The following is a 27,912-nucleotide window of genomic DNA, read 5'->3' on the forward strand; positions in this document are numbered from 1 at the left end:
ACTGACTCACTGGAAAAGACCCTAACACTGGAAAAGATTGAAAGCAGGAGGAGAAGGGGACGACAGAGGTTGAGATGGTTGGATGGCATCACTGACTCAATGGACATGAGTTTGAGTAGTGGGAGTTGGTGATGGACAGGAAAGCCTGGTGTGCTGCCGTCCATGGGGTTGCAAAGAGTTGGACACAACTGAGCGACTGAACTGAACTGACATTTCAAGGAGCAGTTTTCTGCCTAAGTAACCTCCTGAATATATCAACAAAAGAATTCTAGTAGCTAGAAATGTGTGTTTTTGTTTTTTTTTTAACCAGGTGATTACATACTACTCTGATATGATTCAATTTTAGGAAAAACAATATTGTTTAGTATTTAAATCATACCTTTGCAAGTGCTTTAATTATTAGGTAGTACATGTATTTCTTAGAATATATAGACTTATCCTTAATATATTTCTGCTATTTATTTGGTTTGAAAAACTGGTATGCATTTTTAGGCTTTTGACTAGCTATTTATTTCAATAAAAACATGTTTGGCTAAACTTATCTTAAAATTACTGTAGTATATATGCAACTACCAAATCTTCAGATTTTCTTGATGATTTAATTTATGCTATGTTTCCTCTTGTACTTGTAAAATGTAAAGCACTATCACCACTAACCATGGGAAAAAGCAAAATTAAAGTTGTATGTTTATAAATTTTTAAAGTATGAATGCATATTGCAATATGCATACAGTTAACAGGATTATACATTTTTATTGTGGAAATTATACATAACATAAAAATTTCCATTTTAACCATTTTTAAGTGTACAGTTCAGTGGCATTGACTACATTCAGATTGTTGTGAACCATCACCACCATCCGTTTCCAAAGCTTTCTTGTCTTTCCACACTAAAACTCTGTACCTTTATACAATAACCCCCCATCCCTTCCTCCCCCTAATCCCTGACAACAGCATTCACAAAATTTCTGTCTTTGTGAATTTGATTACACTAGTTGCCTCATATAAGTGGAATCATACAGTATTTGTCCTTTTGTTTCAGTAGCATAATGTCTTCAGAATCTATCCATATTGTAGCATATATCAGACATTCCTCCCTTTAAAGGCTGAATAATAATCCACTGTGTGTATATAATATATTTGGTTTAAGCATTGACCAGTGATGGACACTTGGGTTGTTTCATTTCCACATTTTGGCTTCTGTGAATAATGCTGCCTTGCACTTGGGTGTATGAATGCATGGTTCCCTAATTTCAGTTCTTTTGGGTATATATTCAGAAGAAGACTTTCTGGGTCCCATGGGAATTTTATGTTTAATTTTTTGAGGAACCACCATAGTGTTTTCTATAGCAGCTGTGCCATTTTACTTTCCTACAAGTACAAGAGTTCTAATTTCTCTACATCCTCACCAGTACTTGTTATTTTCTGTTTTTGAGAACAACCATCCTAATGAGTGTGGTGCATCTTATTTTGAACTATCAAGAGTGCCTTATCATCTCTCACACTTTGGGGTAATGTTCCTTAAATTGCTATGTATTCCAGGAATAAAAATTTCTTATGTTCTGGAAAAAATGAAGCAATTACTTGATAATCATATTGACCTGTGTTCCTTTCTGGTCATCTCGAGCATGGAATTATTAGAATTTCAACACACTGAGTGTAATCTATTTGAGCAATTAATACACTGCTGCTGCTGCCGCTAAGTCACTTCAGTCGTGTCCAACTCTGTGTGACCCCATAGACGGCAGCCCACCAGGCTCCCCTGTCCCTGGGATTCTCCAGGCAAGAACACTGGAGTGGGTTGCCATTTCCTTCTCCAATGCAGGAAAGTGAAAAGTGAAAGTGAAGTCGCTCAGTCGTGCCTGACCCTCAGTGACCCCATGGACTGCAGCCTTCCAGGCTCCTCCGTCCATGGGATTTTCCAGGCAAGAGTACTGGAGTGGGGTGCCATTGCCTTCTCTGAATTAATACACTAGAGGATATCAATGGTAGATTGGGTGATAACAGAAGAACTTGGAAGACAGAATAGTGTAAATCACCCAATTAGAATAGCAAGAAGAAAAAATAATTTTAAGAAATGAGGATAGTTTAAAGGACTTCTGAGACAAGTATACAAATATTTGCATTATTAAGGGTCCCAGAAGGTGAAAAGAGACAGGAAGGGGGAAAATGTATTTGATTAAACAATGGCTGAAAATTTCCTTCACCTGAAGAAGGAATCAGATATCCAGATCCAGGAAGCACATAAAGTCCCAAACAAAATGAACTCAAAGAGATACACACTAAGGCATACAATAATTAAAATGGCAGGAGTTAAAGATACAGAGAGAATTTTAAAGGCAACAAGAGAAAGACAAAGAGTTGCCTACAAGTTGATTTTTCAGAAGAAATTTGCAGGCCAGAAGCGAGTGGCATGATGTATTTAAAGTCCTGAAAGAAAAATTCCTATAACCTGGCAATGTTATCATTCAGAATTGAAAGAGCACCAAAGAGTTTCCCAAGAAGAAAAAAATTTAAAAATTCATCACTAGTAAGCCAGCCTTACAAGAACTGTCAAAGGGACTTTTCCAAGTGAAAAAAAGAAGGCCATAATAAAAAAATTATATGAGGAAAAAAATCTTATGGATAAAGGTAAATATATAGAAAAGGCAGTGGATCAACTATTTAAAAGAACTAATATGAAGATTAAAAGACAAAAGTTGTAAAATAAACATCAAATATAACTTAAACAGTTAATGCTGTAAAATAGACATCAAAATGAAACTTCACAGGGAAATAATAAAATGTAGAATAAAAAGTATATATATGTGTGTGTGTGTGTGTGTGTGTGCGTGTGTGTGTGTGTATATATATATATATATATATATATATATATATATATTGGAAACTACAAATCATAAACGAACAACAGATACACACAAAAATACAAAGGGAAAGGAATCCAAACATAACACTAAAGAAAATCAAGGATAGATGCTAAAAGACAAAAAGGAAAACTATAAAAACAACCAGAAAACAAGCAGCAAAATGGCAATAAGTACATAACTGTGAATGATCACTTTAAATGTAAATGGACTAAATGCGCCAGAAGAAAGACATAGGGTGACTGAATGGGTTAAAAACTAAGCACCATCTGTATGCTATCTACAAGAGAGTCACTTCAGAACAAAGAGTCACACATACTGAAAATGAAGAGATGGAAAAGGATATTCCATGTAGATGAAAAGAAACCTGGGTTAGCAATATACATATCAGACAACACAGACTTTAAAGGGAAGTCTGAAGCCAAAGACAAAGAAGGGCACTTATATAATGAAAAGGGGTAAACCCAAGAAGAGGATATATAACATTTGTAAACACATATGTACCTAACACAGAAGCACCTAAATATATAAAGCAAATATTATCAGACATAAAGGGAGAAATTGACAGTATTACAAGATAGTAAGGGACATTAATACCCCACTCACATCAATGGCTATATCATCCAGACAGAAAATCAATAAGGAAACAGTGGCTTTAAGTAACACATTATATCAGATGGACTTAATAAATATCTACAGAATATTCCATTAAAAACAGAAGATTAATAATCTCAAATGTGCAAATAACCTTTTCTAGGATAAATCACATGCTAGGCCACAAAACAAGTCTTCATAAATTTAATAAGACTGAAATCATATCAAGCATCTTTTCCAACCACAATAGTATAAAACTAGAAACCAGTTACAGGAAGAAACTGGAAAAACACAGATGAGTAGATTAAACAACATGCTACTAAAAACCTAATGGGTCAACAAAGAAATCAAAGAGGAAATAAAAATATCTTAAGATGAACAAAAATAGAAACACAACCCTACAGAATCTATGGACTACAGCAAAAGCAGTTCTAAGAGGAAAGTTTATAGTGATTCATCACCTCCTCAAGAAATAAAAAATTCCAAATAGACAACCTAACTTTCTAATTAAAGGAACTAGAAAAAGAACAAACATGGGCCTAAGTTAGTAGAAAGAAGGACGTAATAAAGGTCAGAGAAGAAAGAAATGAAATAGAGACTAAAAACAATAGAAAAGAACAGTGAAATTAAGAGTTTATTTTTGAAAAAAATATTGATAGATCTTTAGCCAGACTCATCAAGAAAAAAGAGAGGAATCAAAATGGATAAAATTAGAAATGACAAAGTAGTTACAATTGGTATCATATAAGTACAAACAATCATCAGAGAAGACTATGAACAGTTATATGCCAACAAATTGGGCCATCTACAAGAAATGGATACATTCCTAGAAACATAAAATCTTATAAGAGTGAATCAGGAAAAATATGGGAAAAGGTATTCCATGCAAATGGAGATCAAAAGAAAGCCAGAGTAGTAATATTTATATCAGACAAATGACTTCAAAATGGAGAGTGTTACAAGCGACAAAGACTCTTACTACCTAATAATGAAGGGATCAAATCAAGAAGAACATAGAACAATTAAGTCTCCTGCATTAGCAGACAGGTTCTTTACCACTGATCCACCTGGGAAGCCCAGCAATACAAGCTTACCTCAGGAAATAAGAAAAATCTCAAATAAACAACCTCTACATACAGGATATATGGAAAAAAGAACAAACGAAATTCAAAATTAGTAGAAGGAAATGAATCATAAAAATGAATCATAAAAAACAGAGCAGAAATAAATGAAATAGAGACTCAATATACAATAGAGAAGATCAATGAAACTAAAAGCTGGTTCTTGGAAAAGAGAAACACAATTGATAATGCTTTAACCAGACTCATAAAAAAACAAGGAAGAGGATCAAAATCAATAAAATCAGAAATAAAAAAGAAGTTACAACTGACATCATAGAAATACAAAGATCATAAAACAACTACAAAAAACAATATGCCAATAAAACAGACAACCTAAAAGAAATGGACAAATACTTAGAAAGGTACAATCTCTCAAGACTGAACTAGGAAGGAATAGAAAATCTGAACAGACCAATTACAAGTACTGAGATTGAATCTGTGATTAAAAACCCCCAACAAAAGTCCAGGACCAGATGTATATTTTTATATACCAATTATGAACTATCAGAACATGAAATCAAGAAAACCACCCCACTTACACTCAAATCAAAAAGAATAAAATACCTAGGAATAATCTAACAATGAAGTGAAAGACCTGTATTCTGAAAACTGTAAGACACTGATGAAAAAAATTGAAGATAATACAAATACATGGAAAGATATACCATATTCATGGATTGGAAGAATTAATATTGTCAAAACGTCCATACTACTCAGTGCAATCTATAGATTCAATGCAATTCCTATCCAAATACCCATGATATTTTTCACAGAACTAGAACAAAAAATACTAAAATTTGTATGGAACCACAAAAGATCCCAAATAGCTAAAGCAATCTTGAGAAAGAGGAACAGAAGTGGACGTGTCATACTTCATGACTTCCAACTATACTACAAAGCTACCATAATCAAAACAGCACAAGGACTTTCCTGGTACTACAGTGATTAAGAATCTACCTGCTGGGACTTCCCTGGTGGTCCATTGGTTAAGATTCTGAGCTCCCAATGCAGTGGGCCCAGGAATTAGATCCCACATGCTGCAACCAAGAGTTTGCATGCTGCACTAGGACTTGGCAAAGACAAATAAATAAAAAAATAAAAGAATCTACCTGCCAAGTCAGGGGACATTTTTTTCAATCCCTAGTCTGGGAACTAAGATCCCACATGCCACGGAACAGCTAAGCCCATGCACCACAATTACTAAGCCTGCATGCTGCAACTACTGAAGCCTCCGTGCTCCACAACACAGAAGCCACTTCATGAGAAGAAGTCTATACACAGCAACTAGAGAGTAGTCCCTGTTCATTGCAACTAGAGAAAGCCCATGCACAACAATGAAGAGCCCGTGCACGAAAAGCCCACGCACTACAACAAGGACCCAGAAAAGCCAAAAATAAATACAAAATTAAAAAAAAAACCAGTATGGCACTAGCACAAAACAAAGACACAGTCAATGGAACAGAATAGAGAGCCTCAAAATAAACCCACACATTTATGGTTAATTCATCAATTCTTTGGCACTCAGCTTTCTTCACAGTCCAACTTTCACATCCATACATGACCACTGGAAAAACCACAGCCTTGACTAGACGGACCTTTGTTGGCAAAGTAATGTCTCTGATTTTGAATATGCTATCTAGTTTGGTCATAACTTTCCTTCCAAGGAGGAAGCGTCTTTTAATTTCATGGCTGCAATCACCATCTGCAGTGATTTTGGAGCCCCCAAAAATAAAGTCTGACACTGTTTTCACTGTTTCCCCATCTATTTCCCATGAAATGATGGGACCGGATGCCATGATCTTCGTTTTCTGAATGTTGAGCTTTAAGCCAACTTTTTCACTCTCCACTTTCACTTTCATCAAGAGGCTTTTGAGTTCCTCTTCACTTTCTGCCATAAGGGTGGTGTCATCTGCATATCTGAGGTTATTGGTATGTCTCCCGGCAATCCTGATTTCAGCTTGTGCTTCTTCCAGCCCAGCATTTCTCATGATGTACTCTGAACTGTGGTGTTGGAGAAGACTCTTGAGAGTCCCTTGGACTGCAAGGAGATCCAACCAGTCCATTCTAAAGGAGATCAGCCCTGGGAGTTCTTTGGAAGGAATGATGCTAAAGCTGAAATTCCAGTACTTTGGCCACCTCATGTGAAGAGTTGATTCATTGGAAAAGACTGATGCTGGGAGGGATTGGGGGCAGGAGGAGAAGGGGATGACAGAGGATGAGATGGCTGGATGGCACCACTGACTCAATGGACATGAGTTTGAGTGAACTCTGGGAGTTGGTGATGGACAGGGAGGCCTGGCGTGCTGTGATTCATGGGGTTGCAAAGAGTCGGACACAACTGAGCGACTGAACTGAACTGAACTAAATGTATGACAAAGGAGGCAGGAATATACAATGTGAAAAAGGCAGTCTCTACAATAAGTGATTGTTGGGAAAGGTGCACAGGTACACTGAAAAGAATAAAAATAGAACATCACATTATACCTTATACAAAAATAAATTAAAAATGGATTAAAACCTTCAATGTCAGACCTAAAGCCGTAAAACTAGAAGAAAACATATGCAGTAGACCCTCTGACATTAATGTTAGCAATATTTTTTGGTTTCTATTTCCTCAGCCTAGGGAAACAAAAATTAACAAATGAGACCTGATAAAACTAAAAAGCTTTTGTACAGCAGAAGAAGCCATTGACAAAATAAAAGGTAACTACTGAATGGGAGAAGATACTTGCAAAAGACGTGACTGACAAGCGGAAATATCCAAGATACATAAAGAACAGATACAACTCAATATAAAAAAAATCTGTTTAAAAAATAGGAAGAAGACCTGAGTATTCATTTTTCCAAAGAAGACTTATGGATGGTCAACAGGCACAAGAAAAAATACTCAACAACCCTAATCATTAGAGAAATGCAAATCAAAACCACTGTGAGATATCACCTCACACCTGTCAGTGTGGCTATCACCAAAAAGACAAGAAATAACAAATGTTGGTGGGGATGTGGAGAAAAGGAAACCCTTGTACACTGTTGATAGGAATATAAATTGGTGTAGCCACAATGTAAAATAGTATGGAAGTTCCTCAAAAAATTAAAAATAGAACTTCTATACAATCCAGCAATTCCACTCCTTGGTATATATCCAAAGAGAGTGAAAACACTAATCCAAAACGATACATGTATCCCAATGTTCATTCCAATGCTGTTCTCAATAGACATGATATGGAAGCAACCTAAAAGGCCATTGACGGATGAATGATTAAAAAGATGTGGTATATAAACACAATGGAATATTACTCAAGCTTAATAAAAAAAAGAATTAAATTGTGCCATTTGTAACAACATGGATGGCCCTGGAGAGTATTAGGCATAGTGAAATAAGTCAGAGAAAAACAAATACTATATGTTTTCTCACTTCATTTAAGAAAAAAATTTATCAGATCAGATCAGTCGCTCAGTTGTGTCCGACTCTTTGCAACCCCATGAATCGCAGCACACCAGGCCTCCCTGTCCATCACCAACTCCCGGAGTTCACTCAGCCTCACATCCATCGAGTTAGTGATGCCATCCAGCCATCTCATCCTCTGTCGTCCCCTTCTTCTCCTGCCCCCAATCCCTCCCAGCATCAGAGTCGTTTCCAATGAATCAACTCTTCAAATGAGGTGGCTAAAGTACTGGAGTTTCAGCTGTAGCATCATTCCTTCCAGAGAAGTCCCAGGGCTGATCTCCTTCAGAATGGACTGGTTGGATCTCCTTGCAGTCCAAGGGACTCTCAAGACTCTTCTCTGACATCACAGTTCAAAAGCATCAATTCTTTGGTGCTCAGCCTTCTTCACAGTCCAACTCTCACATCCATACATGACCACAGGAAAAACCAGAGCCTTGACTAGACGGACCTTTGTTGGCAAAGTAATGTCTCTGCTTTTGAATATGCTATCTAGGTTGGTCATAACTTTCCTTCCAAGGAGTAAGCGTCTTTTAATTTCATGGCTGCAGTTACTGTCTGCAGTGATTTTGGAGCCCAGAAAAATAGTCTGACACTGTTTCCACTGTTTCCCCATCTATTTCCCATGAAGTGATGGGACCGGATACCATGATCTTCGTTTTCTGAATATTGAGCTTTAAGCCAACTTTTCACTCTCCTCTTCCACTTTCATCAAGAGGCTTTTGAGTTCCTCTTCACTTTCTGCCATAAGGGTGGTGTCATCTGCATATCTGAGGTTATTGATATTTCTCCCGGCAATCCTGATTCCAGCTTGTGTTTCTTCCAGTCCAGCATTTCTCATGATGTACTCTGCATATAAGTTAAATAAACAGGGTGACAATATACAGCCTTGACGTACTCCTTTTCCTATTTGGAACCAGTCTGTTGTTCCATGTCCAGTTCTAACTGTTGCTTCCTGATCTGTATACAGATTTCTCAAGAGGCAGGTCAAGTGGTCTGGTATTCCCATCTCTTTCAGAATTTTCCACAGTTTATTGTGATCCACACAGTCAAAGCCTTTGGCATGGTCAATAAAGCAGAAATAGAGGTTTTTCTGGAACTCTCTTGCTTTTTCCATGATCCAGAGGATGTTGGCAATTTGATCTCTGGTTCCTCTGCCTTTTCTAAAACCAGCTTGAACATCAGGAATTTCATGGTTCACATATTGCTGAAGCCCGGCTTGGAGAATTTTGAGCATTACTTTCTTAGTGTGTAAGATGAGTGCAATTGTGGGGTAGTTTGAGCATTCTTTGGCTTTGCCTTCTTTGGGATTGGAATGAAAACTGACCTTTTCCAGTCCTGTGGCCACTGCTGAGTTTTCCAAATTTGCTGGCATATTGAGGGCAGCACTTTCACAGCATCATCTTTCAGGGTTTGGAATAGTTTAACTGGAATTCCATCACCTCCACTAGCTTTGTTCGTAGTGATGCTTTCTAAGGCCCACTTGACTTCACATTCCAGGATGTCTGGCTCTAGGTCAGTGATCATACCATCGTGATTATCTGGGTCGTGAAAATCTTTTTTGTACAGTTTCTGTGTATTCTTGCCACCTCTTCTTAGTATCTTCTGCTTCTGTTAGGTCCATACCATTTCTGTCCTTTATTGAGCCCATATTTGCATGAAATGTTCCCTTGGTATCTCTGATTTTCTTGAAGAGATCTCTAGTCTTTCCCATTCTGTTGTTTTCCTCTATTTCTTTGCATTGATTGCTGAGGAAGGCTTTCTTATCTCTTCTTGCTATTCTTTGAACTCTGCATTCAGATGCTTATATCTTTCCTTTTCTCCTTTGCTTTTCGCTTCTCTTCTTTTCACAGCTATTTGTAAGGCCTCCCCAGACAGCCATTTTGCTTTTTTGCATTTCTTTTCCATGGGGATGGTCTTGATCCTTGTCTCCTGTACAATGTCACGAACCTCATTCCATAGTTCATCAGGCACTCTATCTATCAGATCTAGTCCCTTAAATCTTTTTCTCACTTCCACTGTATAATCATAAGGGATTTGATTTAGGTCATACCTGAATGGTCTAGTGGTTTTCCCTACTTTCTTCAATTTAAGTCTGAATTTGGCAATAAGGAGTTCATGGTCTGAGCCACAGTCAGCTCCTGGTCTTGTTTTTGCTGACTGTATAGAGCTTCTCCATCTTTGGCTGCAAAGAATATAATCAATCTGATTTTGGTGTTGACCATCGTTGACCATTACAAGTTATTTACTAGTAAATTAAGAAAAAAACTTAATTTACAAGTAAATAACATTAATCTAAAAATAAAAGGAAATGGCTTAGGAAAAAAAAGAACTAAGCAACTTCCTCCTAGTAAACATTTGATCAATGAACAGAGCTTTAACTACATGTAACTCTGACTTATGATTCTTGAAATGAGTTACTGTTAGGAATCTTAATACTCTTTCTAGAGGAACTCTTAGAAACAGATTTATTATTTCATTATAAGAAGAAAAAATTTGTACCTGGTATTTCTACCTGAAGCAATGAGAGAAATTTCAGTATAAAGATGGGTATCCAGCATAATGCATCAGTAAATACAATAAAGAAAAACCGTTTGGCAAGGATCATCTCTTTTTTAACTTGATTCCGTATTTCATTTGCTGTTATGGCACTTTGGTGAATGCTGTAAAACATACTTCCGTAGGAAAAAACTATGATGATAAATGCTGCCAAGTTAATACCTATTAAGAACACATAGATTATTATTAATAAATACGAGCATTCTTTCCAAACAAACATACCCTCAGCTGTTATTATAAAGGAGAAGGCAAAGACCACAATGTGTTTTTGTTCTTTATAAGAATTACTGAAGTGCAAAAATCGTGAATTAAAAATTTTAAATATTGTTGAAGTTATAAGGATGATGAAATGTTTAATTTTAAAATGACATATTACATCAACATGAATCTGCCACGGGTGTACACGTGTTGATGTATGGCAAAACCAATACAATATTGTAAAGTAATTAGTTTCTAATTAAAATAAATAAATTTAAATTTAAAAAATTAAAAAAGGCATTTATTAAAAAAATAAAATGACATATTAAAATTAGATTTCAGTGATTATAGTGATTTAGTGAATATCCTGGGCTTATTAAATTAATCTGTCTATTTTTTTTGTAATTCAGTTACTTTAAATTATACTTTGAGAATATTTTTTCAAAAGGAAACACTTGTCTATTCCCAAGCCAAAGACCTGTGTTGCTACTTTGAATCTATTCATATTATAAAGGCAAAGAGTTGAAATATATTTTGCTTAGTATTATTAGGGTGAATGCATGAAATGCAAGTGTTTAATGTCTTGTCTTTTATTAAAGTGCATCATATGTGAATTAATATGATAAAGTGGTAATTTAGAAAAAAATTCCCTTTAGGGAGTTTTGATAAAATCCACCCCCAGTGTCCATTCTGGCTAGAAGATCTGAAATTAAAATGTAAATGTTAAAAGGCATAATGAGTTTCATATTGTGACTTATTTTAGCACTTAAATAAAGGGGCTTTTAAAAAATACTCATTTTAAGTCTTGAATCTGCTACAATATTTTTTTCTGTTTTTTTTTTTTTTGGCTGAAAGACATGTAGGATCTTAGTTCCCTGACCAGGGATTGATTTTATTTTTGCCATTCTTTTTTTTTTTTTCACTTTTGGATGGCACACAACATGTGAGATCTTAGTTCCCTTGCCAGGGATCAAAACCCACATCTCCTGAACTACAAAGCAGATTCTTAACCACTGGACCACCAGGGAAGTCCCTCTGGCCAGGGATTGAAACTGCATCCTTTATACTGGAAAGGGAAATCTTAACCACTGGACTGTCACGTCCTTGAAAAGGCTGTTAATACAGAATTTCTTACCAAGAAAAATTGCCACTGAATAAATCTGGGCTCCAGTACTTTCTGCATCTTCTGAATGAAGAGGGAAACATACTCCATTGGTGCCATAGTAGTTTTTGAAAAATTCCTTATTGCTCAGTGGAATGAAAGCCACGATAACCCCAATAATCCAAATAAGAATCAAAACTGTAATGGTTCTGCATTTTCCAGGTCTTAAACATCTAAAAGGATACACAATGCAGATATATTTTTCCAGTGTCAGAAATGTTAAAAGTAATACAGATACTTCTGTGGACAGAATGGCCAGGGACCCCAGAAGCTGACAATGAATGCTCTCCATCCACAGCTGCGCATGTTTATTGTATTCTCCTCGAAACTTCAGGTCAAAGGCTCCGATCACAAACAAATAGATTCCCATCAAGCAGTCGGCACCTGCAGGAATCAGTAAATTTAACAAATGTAGAGAAATAAATAGGTGAAACGGAATTATCATTAAACAGTAATATTTTTAACATTAGCCCCAAATAGACAAGTGTCTCTATTTTGGGGGGAGGTAAGATGTATTCTAAGAATCCTCTATGATAACAATGCTTACAGCATCCTCTGCAGCTAAATATGTAATCATGTCTCTGCTTTTATCTAACACACAGGTCTGTAAGAGCAGGAGTCTTGTCTGTTTTGTTTTCCTTCCTAGTCCCATCACCTAGAAATGCTGAATAAATGAGTAAAATGCAACTATGTTCTGCATTCAATTATGAACAAGATAGGGGTATTATAATTTGGTTCATTTCTTCCACTGAAATTCTCCCAGTTTAAGAAGTTAAGTCATTCAAAATCCCAGAGAAAGTATTTCAGAAGCTGCTATGATAGAGTAATGACTATGAATTTTGAGGTCTATAATTTAGAAGATATGAATAATTATGAAGTGCTCTATAGTTAGTATAATTTTAAGGGGCTTAAATGTCTTATCCAGAGGTGGTCTAAGCAAAACTGTTCTGATTCTTTCTTCCCATGTTAACATCTTTCTCTGTCTCTTTTGAGACTCCTCCAAATCAGTTGTTCGTGTGATACATTTCTTGGTGTATTTTCTTTTTTAAGTAAATATTGCATATCATAAAGAGAATTTTTTTTTAACTGTGCAAGCATTCTACACAATGATCCTAAAATCATATCACAGTGTAAATCACAAGGGTAGCCTTAATCTTTAAACACTTAGGTTATATTCTAGCCTTTACCAGGGAAATTGAGTGAACTCAAAATTTTATAGCTAGCAATACAAAGTAGTTAACAATTTCTGAGTTCTGTTTCTTAGGCAGTTTGCAATGAAAAAACAGCTCAGTCTTAGACTTTGAATGAGTGCAGGGGTAAGACATAGCACAGCACTCATAAAAAGCAGGACACCATGTAGATGGATGTTTGCTTGAGGGAGTATAGGTGAATTATAGGCCACTTGACCCAGATTATAAGCAACTGGAAGACTAGTTTCTTGCTTTTATTTATTTATTTTTTTAATATTCTTCCTTTAACATACTACCTTGCAATCACGTTTCAGCAACTTAAAAAAATTAATACTACTTAAAACACTTTCTTATTTAAATATTTCAAATTATGAATGGAAAAGATGTTAGAAGCTCAGAGACCAGAAGAACAATAATGTCTGAACTTAGTGTCTACGAACTGGACGCGCACACAAAAAATAAACAGAGCTCTGGGCATGGTAATGTGACAATGAAAGGTTTCAAGGTTATTCATAGTAAAAAATTTTACATGCTTTCAAAAAATACTACACTGGCTTCCTGGTGGCTCAGCTGGTAGAGAATCTACCTATAATTCAGGGGACCCGGGTTCAATTCCTGGGTCAGGAAGATCCCCTGGAGAAGGAAGTAGCAACCCACTCCAGTATTCTTGCCTGGAGAATCCTATGGACGGAGAAGACTGGCGGCTACGGTCCAAGAGGTCACAAAGAGTTGCCCACAACTGAGCGACTAACTCACAAAATATTATACCTTTAGAGAAAAAAGTGAATGAACAAATGCTTCCTTATCAGACAAAATTAACGAATGAGTGCTTCATTAATCTGTGTAAGGTGACTGAGTTTTCTTACTTTAAAAACTTTCTTACCACTTTATTTTCATGTAGCATTTCATTGAATGCTTAGAAAACATCCAAGCAAAGGGGAGAAAATTTTAACATCCTATGATTCTAGTACTCTGGTTACTTATTTTCTAATAGTAACACTTTTATACATTTCAAAACTTTTAATTCCTCTTCAGCCAGGAAATACTCACAGCAGAGAGAAATGATTGACATGGCATGCAGCTTGTTCTCAGACCTGATATAAGGTCGCATACAGATGACAAAGATGTTTCCAAAGCACGTAACTGCAGACACAACCCAGACAAATACTCTCTGAATAATGCTCGCCAAGAGATCCTCTAAAGATGAGAGTCCATCAGTGTTTGGTTTACAGATGCGAACATGCGGTGCATAGCCACAGTACTGAAATCTCTTAAAATAGCTGTTGGGCAAAGAGAAGGGAAAATAAGACTTTAAACTGAAGTGTCACTCTACCTTAATATCTATTTTCTCCATTTCCTCTGTAAAAAGAAAACATCTTAGTCTCAGAAGAATAAAAGTAAAACATTCAGGACACTAAAGTTTTATTAAGAAACTTAAGTTTAATTCGTATTAACTTGATTACTATAAATGAATGTGTGGGTGAGAGCAGTAAATGGGCATAATGAACAGACAAGCATTAGACATATTTTAGAATGTAAATCAATTGTTGTCATGTGATCTAGATAATCCACTGAAGGAAACTGTTACTGGGTTTTCAGTGCTTAGTGCATAAGTCCTCTGTTGCTACAATTGATTTTGCTTTTTTAAACCCAGGGGAAGAGAGTTAAAGGCTTTGTCCTCTGTGCTCCTATGGCTTTTCTATTATAGAAGTTGTATGATCTGTAACTACTTGCTAACACGTTTATTCTCACACTAGGTTTTGGTACATGATAAGGTGTTTGATAAATATTTGTTGAGTGAATTCTTTCATCAGTAGAGAGACCTCCCTTGTTAATAAAAGATACCACCTGGCTAATCAGTAGTTACTACTGTGTACTACCGACACCCACACCATTTACTGAGCATCTTCTAAGTATAACTTCTCAAATCAGGAATAACTTCTTAAATCAGCTCAATGAGGTTGGTGTTGCTATCACTATATGAGGAGATGAATCCTCAATGGAGGCAAATTATCTGCTAGGAAACTTTCTACTAAGTGCAGAAATTTAGTATTCAAATTAGATCCGTTTGCCCCTAAAGCCATGTACTCTGGCAAAAAGTATAAATGATCTTTATAGTATAAAGAGCTGTAGTAATACAAGATAAAAACTTGACAATTACAGTCTATAGTCCTGTTGTTTAACTCTTACTGCCTGGATCCCAGGACCTGCTCAATTCAAGTCTAATCCTTGAGTTGTTTCTTGGGTTTTATGAGTTACACTAATTTCTTTCAATAAACTCTGCTTTGCTAAATTTAGTCCGAGTGCTTTATATTGTGCGTAACCAAGGAAACTTTTATAAATATGTTCTGAGGAATTATGGAAAAAAAATCAGTGTCCTCTGTTAGATTTAAAATACAAGCGAGATTATAGAGTGGTTGTGGCTGCCATGACACTTTCTAAATTATTGAGAATTAATTGCCTTGGCATGGAGATCACTCTAATATTGTGTGTGTATGTGTGTGTATATTATATATATATACTGCTATATACTACATTCAACTAAAGAAAATGTTTCTAAAGCTTGTAATGATGGCATGATGAGACATGATGTTTGAATAAAAGATTTTTATCCATACACCCTCGCTCCACCATGCACTGACACTGTGGGCAGTTTTCACTGAGGAGGCTTTCTCTCTTCCTTCCTCCATTTACATGAATTATTTATAATTGTTTGATGTCTTTTATGTGACGTCCTACTTTTTCATCTGGTTGCATTTATGCCATGTGCACCAGTTGCTAGCTCAGTGGACAAACTTGAATATCTGTGAATGTCACGAGAGATCATTAGAGCTTACAAGCCTGAGTGGGTTCCCTCCATACTCCTGTTGTCTGACACTCAAACAAATCTCACTTCATTTTCTCAGACCAAACCATGGACAACTAAAAATCACCTCACCCTATATCTATGCTTTAAAAGTTAGTTATTGTTTAGGCAAATTAGTCAGTAGAAAATGTTAATAAATTGGATGTACTGCATATGGGGGTATTGGCACAATACAGGTGGAAACCTAAAAGATTAAAAATCAAGGTGAAGAACAAGAAAAACATCTGCTTACATGTAAGAGAGATTCATGAGAGGTCTAAACATCCTTTGTTGGATATTTGAAATTTCAATTCCTTCTAGGCTGCTAAAATATCAAATTATCAAAAAACATATGTTATGCAGGGTATAATGAGCTTTTATGAAGGACAGTTTAATACACAATTATTTAACACTTACTCTGAACTAAAAATTCATACTTAGCTTTCCCTGGGCACTTTCCCAGTTCCTTACATTGCATGAAAGATTTTTAAAATTCTATAGTGATTTACAATTTTCCAAAGTTTCACACACATAATTTCATGTGATCCCATAATAACCCTATCTTCCCCCAATGCCTTTTTGACTCTGCTATTTATATACAATATAAATACTTATATTTATATTGATTCTATATCTTTCCTATTTTAATTTTTGGCTTCTAATAGATTGTGGCATGATGCTTTTTTTCATAGTAACTACTCAACATATATTTGTGAAATAAATGAATAAACATTGCCTTTTGATGATATTGCAATTGCAGAGAGGGACATTTTACATTCTTGAAATTTTTCTAATAATTTTTAAATAATTTTTTTCTAATACAATGACATTTTACTGAGGGAATACTTAAAAGAACTGAAGCACACTTTCTTAAGGCAATTCATAGAACTAACATAATTTAGGTTCTAACATACTTCAGGTTTAACACCACACATAATGTGTGTGTGTTTGTGCGTGTGTGTGGCAAGTAAAGATTTATATAATCTAGAACATTCTACTTTGGGATAACAATAGTTATAATAAACTCTTAGATACCCCCAGTGTTAATGAAGGAATAAATATGTATAGATGCCTTCAGAGGATCAAAACAAAGAATCCAATATAAGCTCCTGGTGATTATAGAAACATAGAAAGTGATTACTTATTATCTAATTTTTAGCTCATAAATATGAAAGATTAAACGAATAGCCATCTGTTTGTTTATAGCTTAGCAAGTACTCATATGGTTTCTGTAGTTTAACTAACATTCTGGGAATAAAGCTTCTGATTCAAGACTCTATTAATCTTATTTTATAGAAGTTATTAGCTATTAGTACATAAGTAAAAAATGTATCATAATACTATCCCCATAGGCATATACTTACAGAGACTTGAGTTTGATGAGATTATCAAATTGGTTGGCTTGAATTGTCTGGATTGGGTTGTAGGAAAGATTGCTGTTTAACAACAAAACAAAGAGCAGCAATTGGTCATTTCTAGAAAGGATTTGATTAAAGAGGAAGTATACCTGTTGACTGAGGGTTGCTTGTAAACATTAGCAAAAAAGTACATCAACGGCACTTGTACCATAGGGCTCATTAGACATCAAATGGATTAATGTAGATAGAACTCTTAGAACCATGCGTGGCTCTAAGTAAGTATCTTAGTGACAGAGAAAAGCTAAGACCACATGATCATGAAGGTGGGGTGGTCCAGGACGGTCCCACCAGGGAACCTGCAGACTTCCCAAAAGGAAGGCACACCACTTCAGATTTTGCCTATCATCAGGTATGATTTAAATAAAAGAAAAAGAATCTCATTTAGTCAAAATTTGAATGAATGAAACCATATTGAATTCTTTTTACAATAAATCATGTCAAATAGTGGCATAATGTGTTAGTAAGTTATGAGGCATGAAGTGAAAAGTAAATGGCTTTACAGCTAGGAACAAAGAGATGAAGATAGTGCTAGAAGTTCTATCCAGAGGGATGAGGCAAGAAATAAAATAAAAGGCATCCAAATTGAGAAGTGAGAAGTAAAATTATCTGTTTACAGATGACGTTTTATGTGCGAAAAGTGAAAGTGTTAGTTGCTCAGTGGTGTCAGACTCTTTGTGATCCCATGGATTGTAGCCCGCCAGGCTCCTCTGTCCGTGGAATTCTCCAGGCAAGAATACCGGAGTGGGTAGCCACTTCCTTCTCCAGGGGATCTTTTCAATCCAGGAATAAAACCCAGGTCTTCTGCATTGCAGGCAGACTCTTTATCATCTGAGGCACCAGGGAAGCCCATTTTATGTGTATAAAACCTTAATGATTTCACACACACACAACTGTTGGAACTAATACACAAATTCAACTAAATTGCTAAATACAAAATGAATGCACAGTAATCAGACAATGATGAATAATCAAATGCATTTCTATACATCAACCCTGAGCAATCCAGAAAGAGAATTAAGAAAATAATGTAATTTACAACAGCATCAGAAGAATACTTAAGAATAAACTGAATAGAGACTTCCCTGGTAGTCCAGAGGTTGGGAATCTGTTTGCCAATGTAGACAACATGGATTTGATTCCTGATTCAGGATGATCCCACATGCTACAGAACAACTAAGCCCGTGCACCACAACTCCTGAGCCACAAGAGAAGCTACCGAAATGGAAAGCCTCCATACTGCAATGAAGAGTAGCCTCCGCTTGCCATAATCAGAGAAAGCTCATGTGGCAGTGGAGACCCAGTGCAGCCAAAAAACCCCAATAAACTGAATAAAGGTGAAAGGCTTGCACTGTGAAAACAAAATATTGTTGAAAGAAATTAGACACTGATAAATGGAAAGACATTTTGTGTTTTGGGACTGGAAGATTTAAAATCATTAAGATGGCAATACTACCCAAAGCAATCTAAAGATTCAGTGTAATGTCTATCAAGATCCCAGTGACAGATTTTCTGAATAAATAGAAAGATCCATCTTAAAATTTGTTTGGAATCTCAAGGGAACCTGAATAAGCCTTGAAAAAGAAGGACAAAGTTGGAGGTCTTACTTTCTGAATCAAAACTTACTACAAAGCTACAATAACCAGTAATAGTGTGGTGCTGGCATAAAGACAGTTTTATAGGATGATGGAATAGAATGGAGAGCCCAGGAACAAACTTTTGTATGTATGGTCAAATAATTTTTAACACATGCCAAGACCTTTCAATGGAGAAAGGACAAACTTCTCAACAAATGGTTCTGGGAAAGCCAGATAGATGTCCACATGCCAAAAAAAAAAAAAAAAAAAGAGCTTAGACCCTTAGCTTCCACAATGTACAAAATTAACTCAAAATGGATCTAGGTCCTAAATATAAAAGCTAAAACTATAAAACTCTTAGAAGAAATCATAAGAGAAAAACTTCATGACATTGGATTAGGCAGTGATTTCTTGTATATGTGATACCAAAAGCATAGGTAACAATAGAAAAAAATATAAGAATTGGACTACATCTAAATCTAAAACTTTTATGCATCAGAAAACACTATAAGCAGAGTGAAAAGACAACCTACAGAATAGGAGAATGTATTTGTAAATCATATATCTGAAATTATTTACTATCTAAAATATATATGATCTAACAACTTAACAGGGGTTCCCAGGTGGCACTAGAGGTAAAGGACCCACCTGCCGATGAGGGAGACATAGAGATGCAGGTTTGAACTCTGGGTCAGGAAGATCCCTGGAGGGCACGGCAACCCACTCCAGTGTTCTTACCTAGAGAATCCCATGGACAGACAGGCCTGGTGCACTGCAGTCCTTAAGGTCACAAAGAGTAGGACACGACTGAAGTGACTCAGCATGCATACACAGCTTAATAATGAAAAATCAAACAACCCAATTTAAAAATGAGTAAAGGACCTGAATAGACATTTTCCAAAGATGTGCAAATGACCGATAAGCACATAAAAAGATGCCCAACATCATTAATCATCAGAGAAATGCAAATCAAAGCCACAATGAAATACCATGTCACATCCATTAGGTTGGCTATTATTTAAAAAATACAAAATTATAAGTGCTGTTGAAAATGTGGAGAAATTAGAATCTTTGTGCAGTTAGAATGTAAAATAGTGCAGCCACTATAGAAAAGAGTATGATGTTTCCTCAAAAAATTAAAAATAGAGTTACCATAGGATCCAGTAATACTATTTCTGGGGCTATATACGCCAAATAATTGAAAGCAAGTTCTTTAACAGATATTTACACACCCATGTTCATAGCAGCCCTATTCATAACAGCTAAAAGGTGGAAAAACCCAAGTGTCCATCAATGGAACAATGGATAAATGCAATGTGGTACTTACACACAATGGATCGCTAACACGGGTGATAATGTTCCGAAATTCTGACACATGCTACAGCATGGATGAAACTTGAAGACATTGCTGCTGCTGCTGCTGCTGCTAAGTCGCTTCAGTCGTGTCCGACTCTATGCGACCCCATAGATGGTAGCCCACCAGGCTCCCCCATCCCTGGGATTCTCCAGGCAAGAACACTGGAGTGGGTTGCCATTTCCTTCTCCAATGCATGAAAGTGGAAAGTGAAAGTGAAGTCGCTCAGTCGTGTCCAACTCTTCGCGACTCCATGGACTGCAGCCCACCAGGCTCCTCCATCCATGGGATTTTCCAGGCAAGAGTACTGAATTGGGGTGCCATCGCCTTCTCCTTGAAGACATTAGGCTAAGTGAAATAAGCCAGTTGTAAAAGAACAAGGTATGTATGGTCCTACCTCTATGAGGTACCTAGAGATGCCAAATTCATAGAGACCAAACAGTGATGGAGGCTGGTTGGGGAGGGGTGTAGATGGGGAGTTAGTGTTTAATAGGTATGGAGCTTCAGTTTGGAAAGCAGGACAAGTTCCAGAAATGGATGGTAGTGATCGTTACACAACAGCATGGATGAACTTGATACCACTGAACTGTACACTTAAAAATGGTTGAAATGGTAAACACACATACTGATGTGTATTTTAATGGCAACTTTAGAAAATGAAACAAATTAAAAATAAAGATAAAAATTCATATCAATCTTACAGTTGTGAGAGCTCCTTCAGATCCTTAAAGATGTGTGGAGAAAGATTTTCAATCTTATTGCTTCCTAAATCCCTAGGGAAATAATTGCAAACATGTCATGTTATTTTCTTAAGACTTTATCCATAGTTTTGTGGTTTATTAGAAAACCATTATACAACTTTCAAACAATGTTATTAGTGAGCTATATTAATTGGTGGTGATGGTTTAGTTGCTAAGTTGTGTCCAACTCTTGCAATGCCATGGGCTGTAGCCCACCAGGCTCCTCTGTCCATGGGATTTTCCAGGCAAGAGTGCTGAAGTGGGTTGCCATTTCCTTCTCCAGGGGATCTTCTAGACCCAGGGATGGAACCCAGGCCTCCTGCACTGCAGGCTGATTCTCTACTGACTGAGCCACCAGGAAATTAACAGAAGTCAAAACTTTAAAAAGGGAATGCAATGTGAAAGATAAAAATATTTCCTCATTTTATTCCTCATTCAGAGACAATGCTTGATGGTATTTGATCTGGTTCTAATAGATCCAGTTTTCTAATTTAATTAATATTGTGCTGTCTTCTTTTCTCTTTTTCCCCTCTGCCACCTCGCTCTTTCCCTCCCATCCATTCTTCTTTCCTTCCTTCTGTGCTAAAGTAGAAATATGGTTTGGAGACTTAATTTTTTCTATTGTTTCAGTTGATTATGTATATTGTCACCCTGCTTATTTAACTTATATGCAGAGTACATCATGAGAAATGCTGGGCTGAAAGAAGCACAAGCTGGAATCAAGATTGCCGGGAGAAATATCAATAACCTCAGATATGCAGATGACACCACCCTTATGGCAGAAAGTGAAGAGGAACTCAAAAGCCTCTTGATGAAAGTGAAAGAGGAGAGTGAAAAGGTTGGCTTAAAGCTCAACATTCAGAAGACGAAGATCATGGCATCCGGTCCCATCACTTCCTGGCAAATAGATGGGGAAACAGTGGAAACAGTGTCAGACTTTATTTTTCTGGGCTCCAAAATCACTGCAGATGGTGACTGCAGCCATGAAATTAAGAGATGCTAACTCCTTGGAAGGAAAGTTATGACCAACCTAGATAGCATATTCAAAAGCATATACATTACTTTGCCAACTAAGGTCCGTCTAGTCAAGGCTCTGGTTTTTCCTGTGGTCATGTATGGATGTGAGAGTTGGACTGTGAAGAAGGCTGAGCGCCAAAGAATTGATGCTTTTGAACTGTGGTGTTGGAGAAGACTCTTGAGAGTCCCTTGGACCACAAGGAGATCCAACCAGTCCATTCTGAAGGAGATCAGCCCTGGGATTTCTTTGGAAGGAATGATGCTAAAGCTGCAACTCCAGTACTTTGGCCACCTCATGTGAAGAGTTGATCCACTGGAAAAGACTCTAATGCTGGGAGGGGTTGGGGGCAGGAGGAAAAGGGGATGACAGAGGATGAGATGGCTGGATGGCATCACTGACTCGATGGATGTGAGTCTGAGTGAACTCTGGGAGTTGGTAATGGACATGGAGGCCTGGCGTGCTGCAATCCATGGGGTCGCAAAGAGTTGGATATGACTGAGCGACTGATCTGATCTGATCTGATGGTTTTTAACTGGAAGTGGATTATTTCAGGTTCCAGTTTCTTCGATAGCTGATATAAACGAGGTCTTATTTACTCTTGGGGAAGGATACTTCATATATGTATAGAGGTTGGGCTGCCCACTGTGATGTGACTTTGTAGCTTAGCTGTGAGAAGATTTTGGACAGTACCAGCTCTTATAGTAGCTTTTACAGTAGCAACTCTCATGAGAAAGGCCTAGAATTCTTCTAAACAAGATAGGCTTGATTTCTCCAATGTCATCACGAGAAACTAAGAGAAAGTCTAACCACTTTCCCTATCTATCCTCAAAAGTATTAGTTGCCACAGGGAGAGGTAAGGATGTAGATCTAGATGCCATGATAAATTGGAGTGCTTATAAATCAAAAGTTAGATTATTGAATTTGAAAGGGTAGGGCAGTTTTAGATTGAGTTTTAAAACTAAAAACAAGTAATATAATCGAAATTATAAATGTCTTTGCTGTAAATGTTATATTTTCATATTGTAATATGGTTCTTGAGACTGTTTTTGTTATTTACGTATTTTTGGGTGAATTGTCTATGTGGATAGATTCTCTGATTTGATAACCAAAGGAATCTTTCAAAAATTTCATCCCCTTTTAAAAATTCTTCAATGGCTCATTGCTGCATAAGAGATAAAATCAAAATTGTTTAGTGTGATGGAAAAAAAGTCTTTAAATATTTTGTACTTTCAGCTTAGTTTCCCATCAGGTTCTGCTCAGTTAAATTGACTTTCACCAGGACCTCAATGCACCTCAATATTCTAACTTCAGGTTTTTGCATCGGTGCTTCCTTCTACCTGGAAAAAGCTTTACTTCTGGTCCTTCAGGTGAACACCTTCAAGATTCTGCTCAGAAAACAACAACAACAACAAGGAATTACTGTATAGCAGAGGGAACTATACTCAATATCTTGTAGTAACCTATAATGGGAAGAATCTGAAAAAGAATAGATATGCAAAACCGAATCATTTTGCTGTACACCTGAAACTAACACAACGTTGTAAATCAACTATACCTTTTTTGGGGGGCTGTGCTGGGTCTTTGTTGCTGCGCACAGGCTTTCCCTAGCTGTGGTGGTGGTGGGGGCGCGTCTCTAGTTGAAGTGCTTGGGCTTCTCATTGCGGTGGCTTCTCTCGTTGCAGAGCGCTAGCTCTCGGTGTGCCAGCTGTGGCTCCTGGGCTCTAGAGCACTGGCTCAGCAGTTGTGGACAGTGGGTGTAGTTTCTCCTCGGCATCTGGGATCTTCCTGGACCAGGGATTGAACCTGTATCCCCTGCATTGGCAGGTGGATTCTTAACCACTGGACCACCTGGGAAGCCCAACTATACTTTTAAAAAAAGATTCTTTTCATATGTCACTCCTTCATGACTGGGAGAGTCAGGCATTCTCACGTATAGCACTTACAGCATCATATTAAAACTTTTCCTGTCCCTACCTTCTCTTCTGAAGGGTGTGAGCTCTTTCAGGGCAAGATCTGGGTTTCCAGCATATAGCTTAGTTTTGGACTAGCTATTCTTTCCATCCCTACTGGCAGACTATTAATAGATTGAAGATCTGTTTTCATATTTAAGTAAAAGGGGCAGGATGATTCCAGTTCCTTGTATGGGAAGCCAAGTAAAATATCAATCATGCTAGTGAGGCAATGTGAAAAACAGATTTAGAAGAGTCCACTAGAATGTTAAATCTCGAACTACCATGTTCAGCCATTTCTGGTGAGAGTGCTGGCTTTGGCTATTGAAGCAAATTCGGACAAATAATTCTTTCATCATCAATAATGTAATGGGGACCATTTGGCTTAGATCCTAAGTGACAAGAACAAAGACGATTTTCTCAGTTTAATTTTAGAAAAGTTGGTCTAAACTTAACTAGACTTGAGGTCCATTTCTGAATGGGCTCAGGAAACACATTGTCACCTTGAGTGGTTGCTTTAAAAGCACAAATTAGGGCTTCCCTGGTGTTTCCATGGTTAAGAACCCGCCTTGCAATGCAGGGGACAGAAGTTCGATCCCTGGTCCAGGAAGATGCCTTGGAGCAGCTAAACTTGTGCACCACAACTCCTGAAGCCTGTGCTCTAGAGCCCAAGAGCCGCAACTACTGAGCCCACATGCTGCAGCTACTGAAGCCCACATGCCAAGAGCCAGTGCTCCACAAGAGAAGCTGCAGTGATGAGAAGCCGGAATACCATAGCTAGAGAGCAGGTCCCACTTGCTATAACTTGAGAAAACCCATGGAGCAAAAAAGACCCACCAGGGTCAACAAATACATAAATCTTATTAAAAGAAAACTAAAAAAGCACAAGTAATAATAAATCAAGTATGTAGCAAAGTTTCCGCCACTATTTAAATTAAAAAAAATTTTTTTTGGCTACACAGTGGGGCATGTGGGATCTTAGTTCCTGACTGGGGATGGAACTCATACTCCCTGCAGTGGAGAAGGCAATGGCACCCCACTCCAGTACTCTTGCCTGGAAAATCCCATGGACAGAGGAGCCTGGTGGGCTGCAGTCCATGGGGTCACGAAGAGTCAGATACGACTGAGTGACTTCACTTTCATTTTTCACTTTCATGCATTGGAGAAGGAAACGGCAACCCACTCCAGTGTTCTTGCCTGGAGAATCCCAGGGACGGGGGAGCCTGGTGGGCTGCCGTCTATGGGGTCGCACAGAGTTGGACACGACTGATGTGACTTAGCAGCAGCAGTAGCGGGGATGGAACTCATACCCCCTGCAATGGAGGCTCCGAGTCTTAACCACTGGACCACCAGAGAAGTCTCACCAGAACTGTTTAACCTCTACTCTGAGAAGTGAATCTGACTGTTGCTAATTTTGCCCTCATTAATTCTGTCAGTGGGATCAAGCAAGGAGGGGCACAGAATGTAGTCCAACCTTCTTTCAAAGGGAGAGTCACTCATTTTAGGTCTAGACCCATCCATTTAAGGGACCTCCCTGGTGACTCAGATGGTAAAGAACCTGCCTGCAATTCAGAAGACATGGGTTTGATCGCTTTGTCCAGAAGATTTCCTGGAGATGGGAATAGCAACCCACTTCAGGATTGAGCGACTTCACTTTCACTTTTCACTTTCATGCATTGGAGAAGGAAATGGCAACCCACTCCAGTGTTCTTGCCTGGAGAATCCCAGGGACGGAGGAGCCTGGTAGGCTGCCATCTATGGGGTCGCACAGAGTCAGACATGACTGAAGCGTACTTAGCAGCAGCAGCAGCAGCAGCCAGGGTTGCCTGGAGAATTCCATGGATAAAGGAGCCTGATGGGCTACAGTCCATGGGGTCACAAAGAGTCAGAAAAGACTGAGCAACTAACACTTTCACTTTCATTCATGTAAAACCATTACCTCTTAGAAAACATGCCATTTTCATCCTTGTAAATCTGATTTTTCAGGCATGGGATTTGACAGGATTTAGGTAGGACTAATTCTTGATGCCAAAGCCTTTGACTGTGTGGATCACAATAAACTAGAAAATTCTGAAAGAGATGGGAATACCAGACCACCTGATCTGCCTCTTGAGAAATGTGTATGCAGGTCAGGAAGCAACAGTTAGACCTGGACATGGAACAACAGACTGGTTCCAAATAGGAAAAGGAGTACGTCAAGGCTGTATATTGTCACCCTGCTTATTTAACTTATATGCAGAGTACATCATGAGAAATGCTGGGCTGGAAGAAGCACAAGCTGGAATCAAGATTGCCGGGAGAAATATCAATAACCTCAGATATGCAGATGACACCACCCTTATGGCAGAAGTGAAGAGGAACTCAAAAGCCTCTTGATGAAAGTGAAAGAGGAGAGTGAAAAGGTTGGCTTAAAGCTCAACATTCAGAAAACGAAGATCATGGCATCTGGTCCCATCACTTCCTGGCAAATAGATGGGGAAACAGTGAAAACAGTGTCAGACTTTATTTTTCTGGGCTCCAAAATCACTGCAGATGGTGACTGCAGCCATGAAATTAAGAGATGCTAACTCCTTGGAAGGAAAGTTATGACCAACCTAGATAGCATATTCAAAAGCATATACATTACTTTGCCAACTAAGGTCCGTCTAGTCAAGGCTGTGGTTTTTCCAGTGGTCATGTATGGATGTGAGAGTTGGACTGTGAAGAAGGCTGAGCGCCAAAGAATTGATGCTTTTGAACTGTGGTGTTGGAGAAGGCTCTTTGATAGTCCTTTGAACTGCAAGGAGATCCAACCAGTCCATTCTGAAGGAGATCAGCCCTGGGATTTCTTTGGAAGGAATGATGCTAAAGCTGCAACTCCAGTACTTTGGCCATCTCATGTGAAGAGCTGACTCATTGGAAAAGACTCTGATGCTTGAAGGGATTGGGGGCAGGAGGAGAAGGGGACAACAGAGGATGAGATGGCTGCATGGCATGACTGATTCGATGGACGTGAGTCTGAGTGAACTCCGGGAGTTGGTGATGGACATGGAGGCCTGGCGTGCTGCGATTCATGGGGTCTCAAAGAGTCGGACATGACTAGCAACTGAACTGAACTGAACTGAATTCTTGGTGTGGGGACCCTCTCTGCCCCTTTGTTGCTCTTTCTTTTACCTCTGAACCTGGATTAGCACTGACTGAGGACTAAGCTGTCCTGCCCCATGCTCACTACTGGTTTCAGAATCAACAAAGTGGTGTCCTTTTATCTCCTGGTCTCTGAATCCTAACTCTCTAGAAAACTTAAAGATAAACTTCTCTGGCATTGGGTTAGAGCAGTGTAGGATGCATTTTACTTGTTAATTTCTCCTGACTTTATTCTTTCTTGCACCCACACCTTAGGGCCACTGTGCAAGTTAGAATTTGGAGAAACTGCCTTCTGGTATTCAAATTGGAGTTGCAAGCATGATAAAACAAGGAAAAGTATGGACCCCTTGACTAACTTGTATTTTAATGGCTAGATAGTACTTTTTGAGTCACCTGCATGCACTGCTCCCCACTGCTGAGAATAAAATAATTTCCTATGTGCTGATGGTATAGTTCATTCACCAGACACCAGGAGTCATAACAGCAGATGTTTGGTTCTGATACTTCCTGAGATTTTTCTTGTGTGTTTTGTGAATGATTGGTACTGTCTACCAAAAAATGTTTCAAACCTAAGGTTATGGAAAAAATGTTGGGGTTTCAATGGCTTGTTTATTGAAGTTTTGGAGCAGAATGCTGGATTGTTTCCTGAGGGATGTTTTTGCCTGTGGCATGTGTGTTTCCTCCATTTGTCTTAGTATGCAGGTGAGAAGGAAATGGCAACCCACTCCAGTGTTCTTGTCTGGAGAATCCCAGGGACG

The 27,912-nt window shown here is 37.9% G+C and overlaps 1 protein-coding gene across 42 annotated transcripts in view; it reads right to left on the reverse strand.

Moving 5' to 3' along the window:
• Positions 1-27,912, reverse strand: part of RXFP1 (relaxin family peptide receptor 1) — a 127,935-nt gene that overhangs the window by 1,675 nt on the left and 98,348 nt on the right. For 14 of the 42 annotated variants that reach the window (XM_086346978.1, XM_086346958.1, XM_086346960.1 and 11 more), the window contains 5 exons: positions 17,343-17,414; positions 16,232-16,303; positions 14,184-14,413; positions 11,917-12,327; positions 10,527-10,745 (listed from right to left, as the gene is read on the reverse strand). In XM_086346978.1, coding sequence (XP_086203104.1) covers positions 10,527-10,745; positions 11,917-12,327; positions 14,184-14,413; positions 16,232-16,303; positions 17,343-17,414 — 1,004 coding nt within the window. Of the gene's footprint in view, positions 1-10,526; positions 10,746-11,916; positions 12,328-14,183; positions 14,414-16,231; positions 16,304-17,342; positions 17,415-19,618; positions 19,778-20,297; positions 20,673-21,025; positions 21,098-27,912 lie in introns of those variants that run through there. The other 28 variants (XM_086346970.1, XM_086346941.1, XM_086346951.1 and 25 more) reach the window with 8 other exon arrangements.

Source organism: Bos grunniens, chromosome 17, assembly GCF_055505025.1.
Source record: "Bos grunniens cultivar Pamir isolate PY7600 chromosome 17, Bosgru_T2T1.0, whole genome shotgun sequence".
Taxonomy (NCBI): domain Eukaryota; kingdom Metazoa; phylum Chordata; class Mammalia; order Artiodactyla; family Bovidae; genus Bos; species Bos grunniens.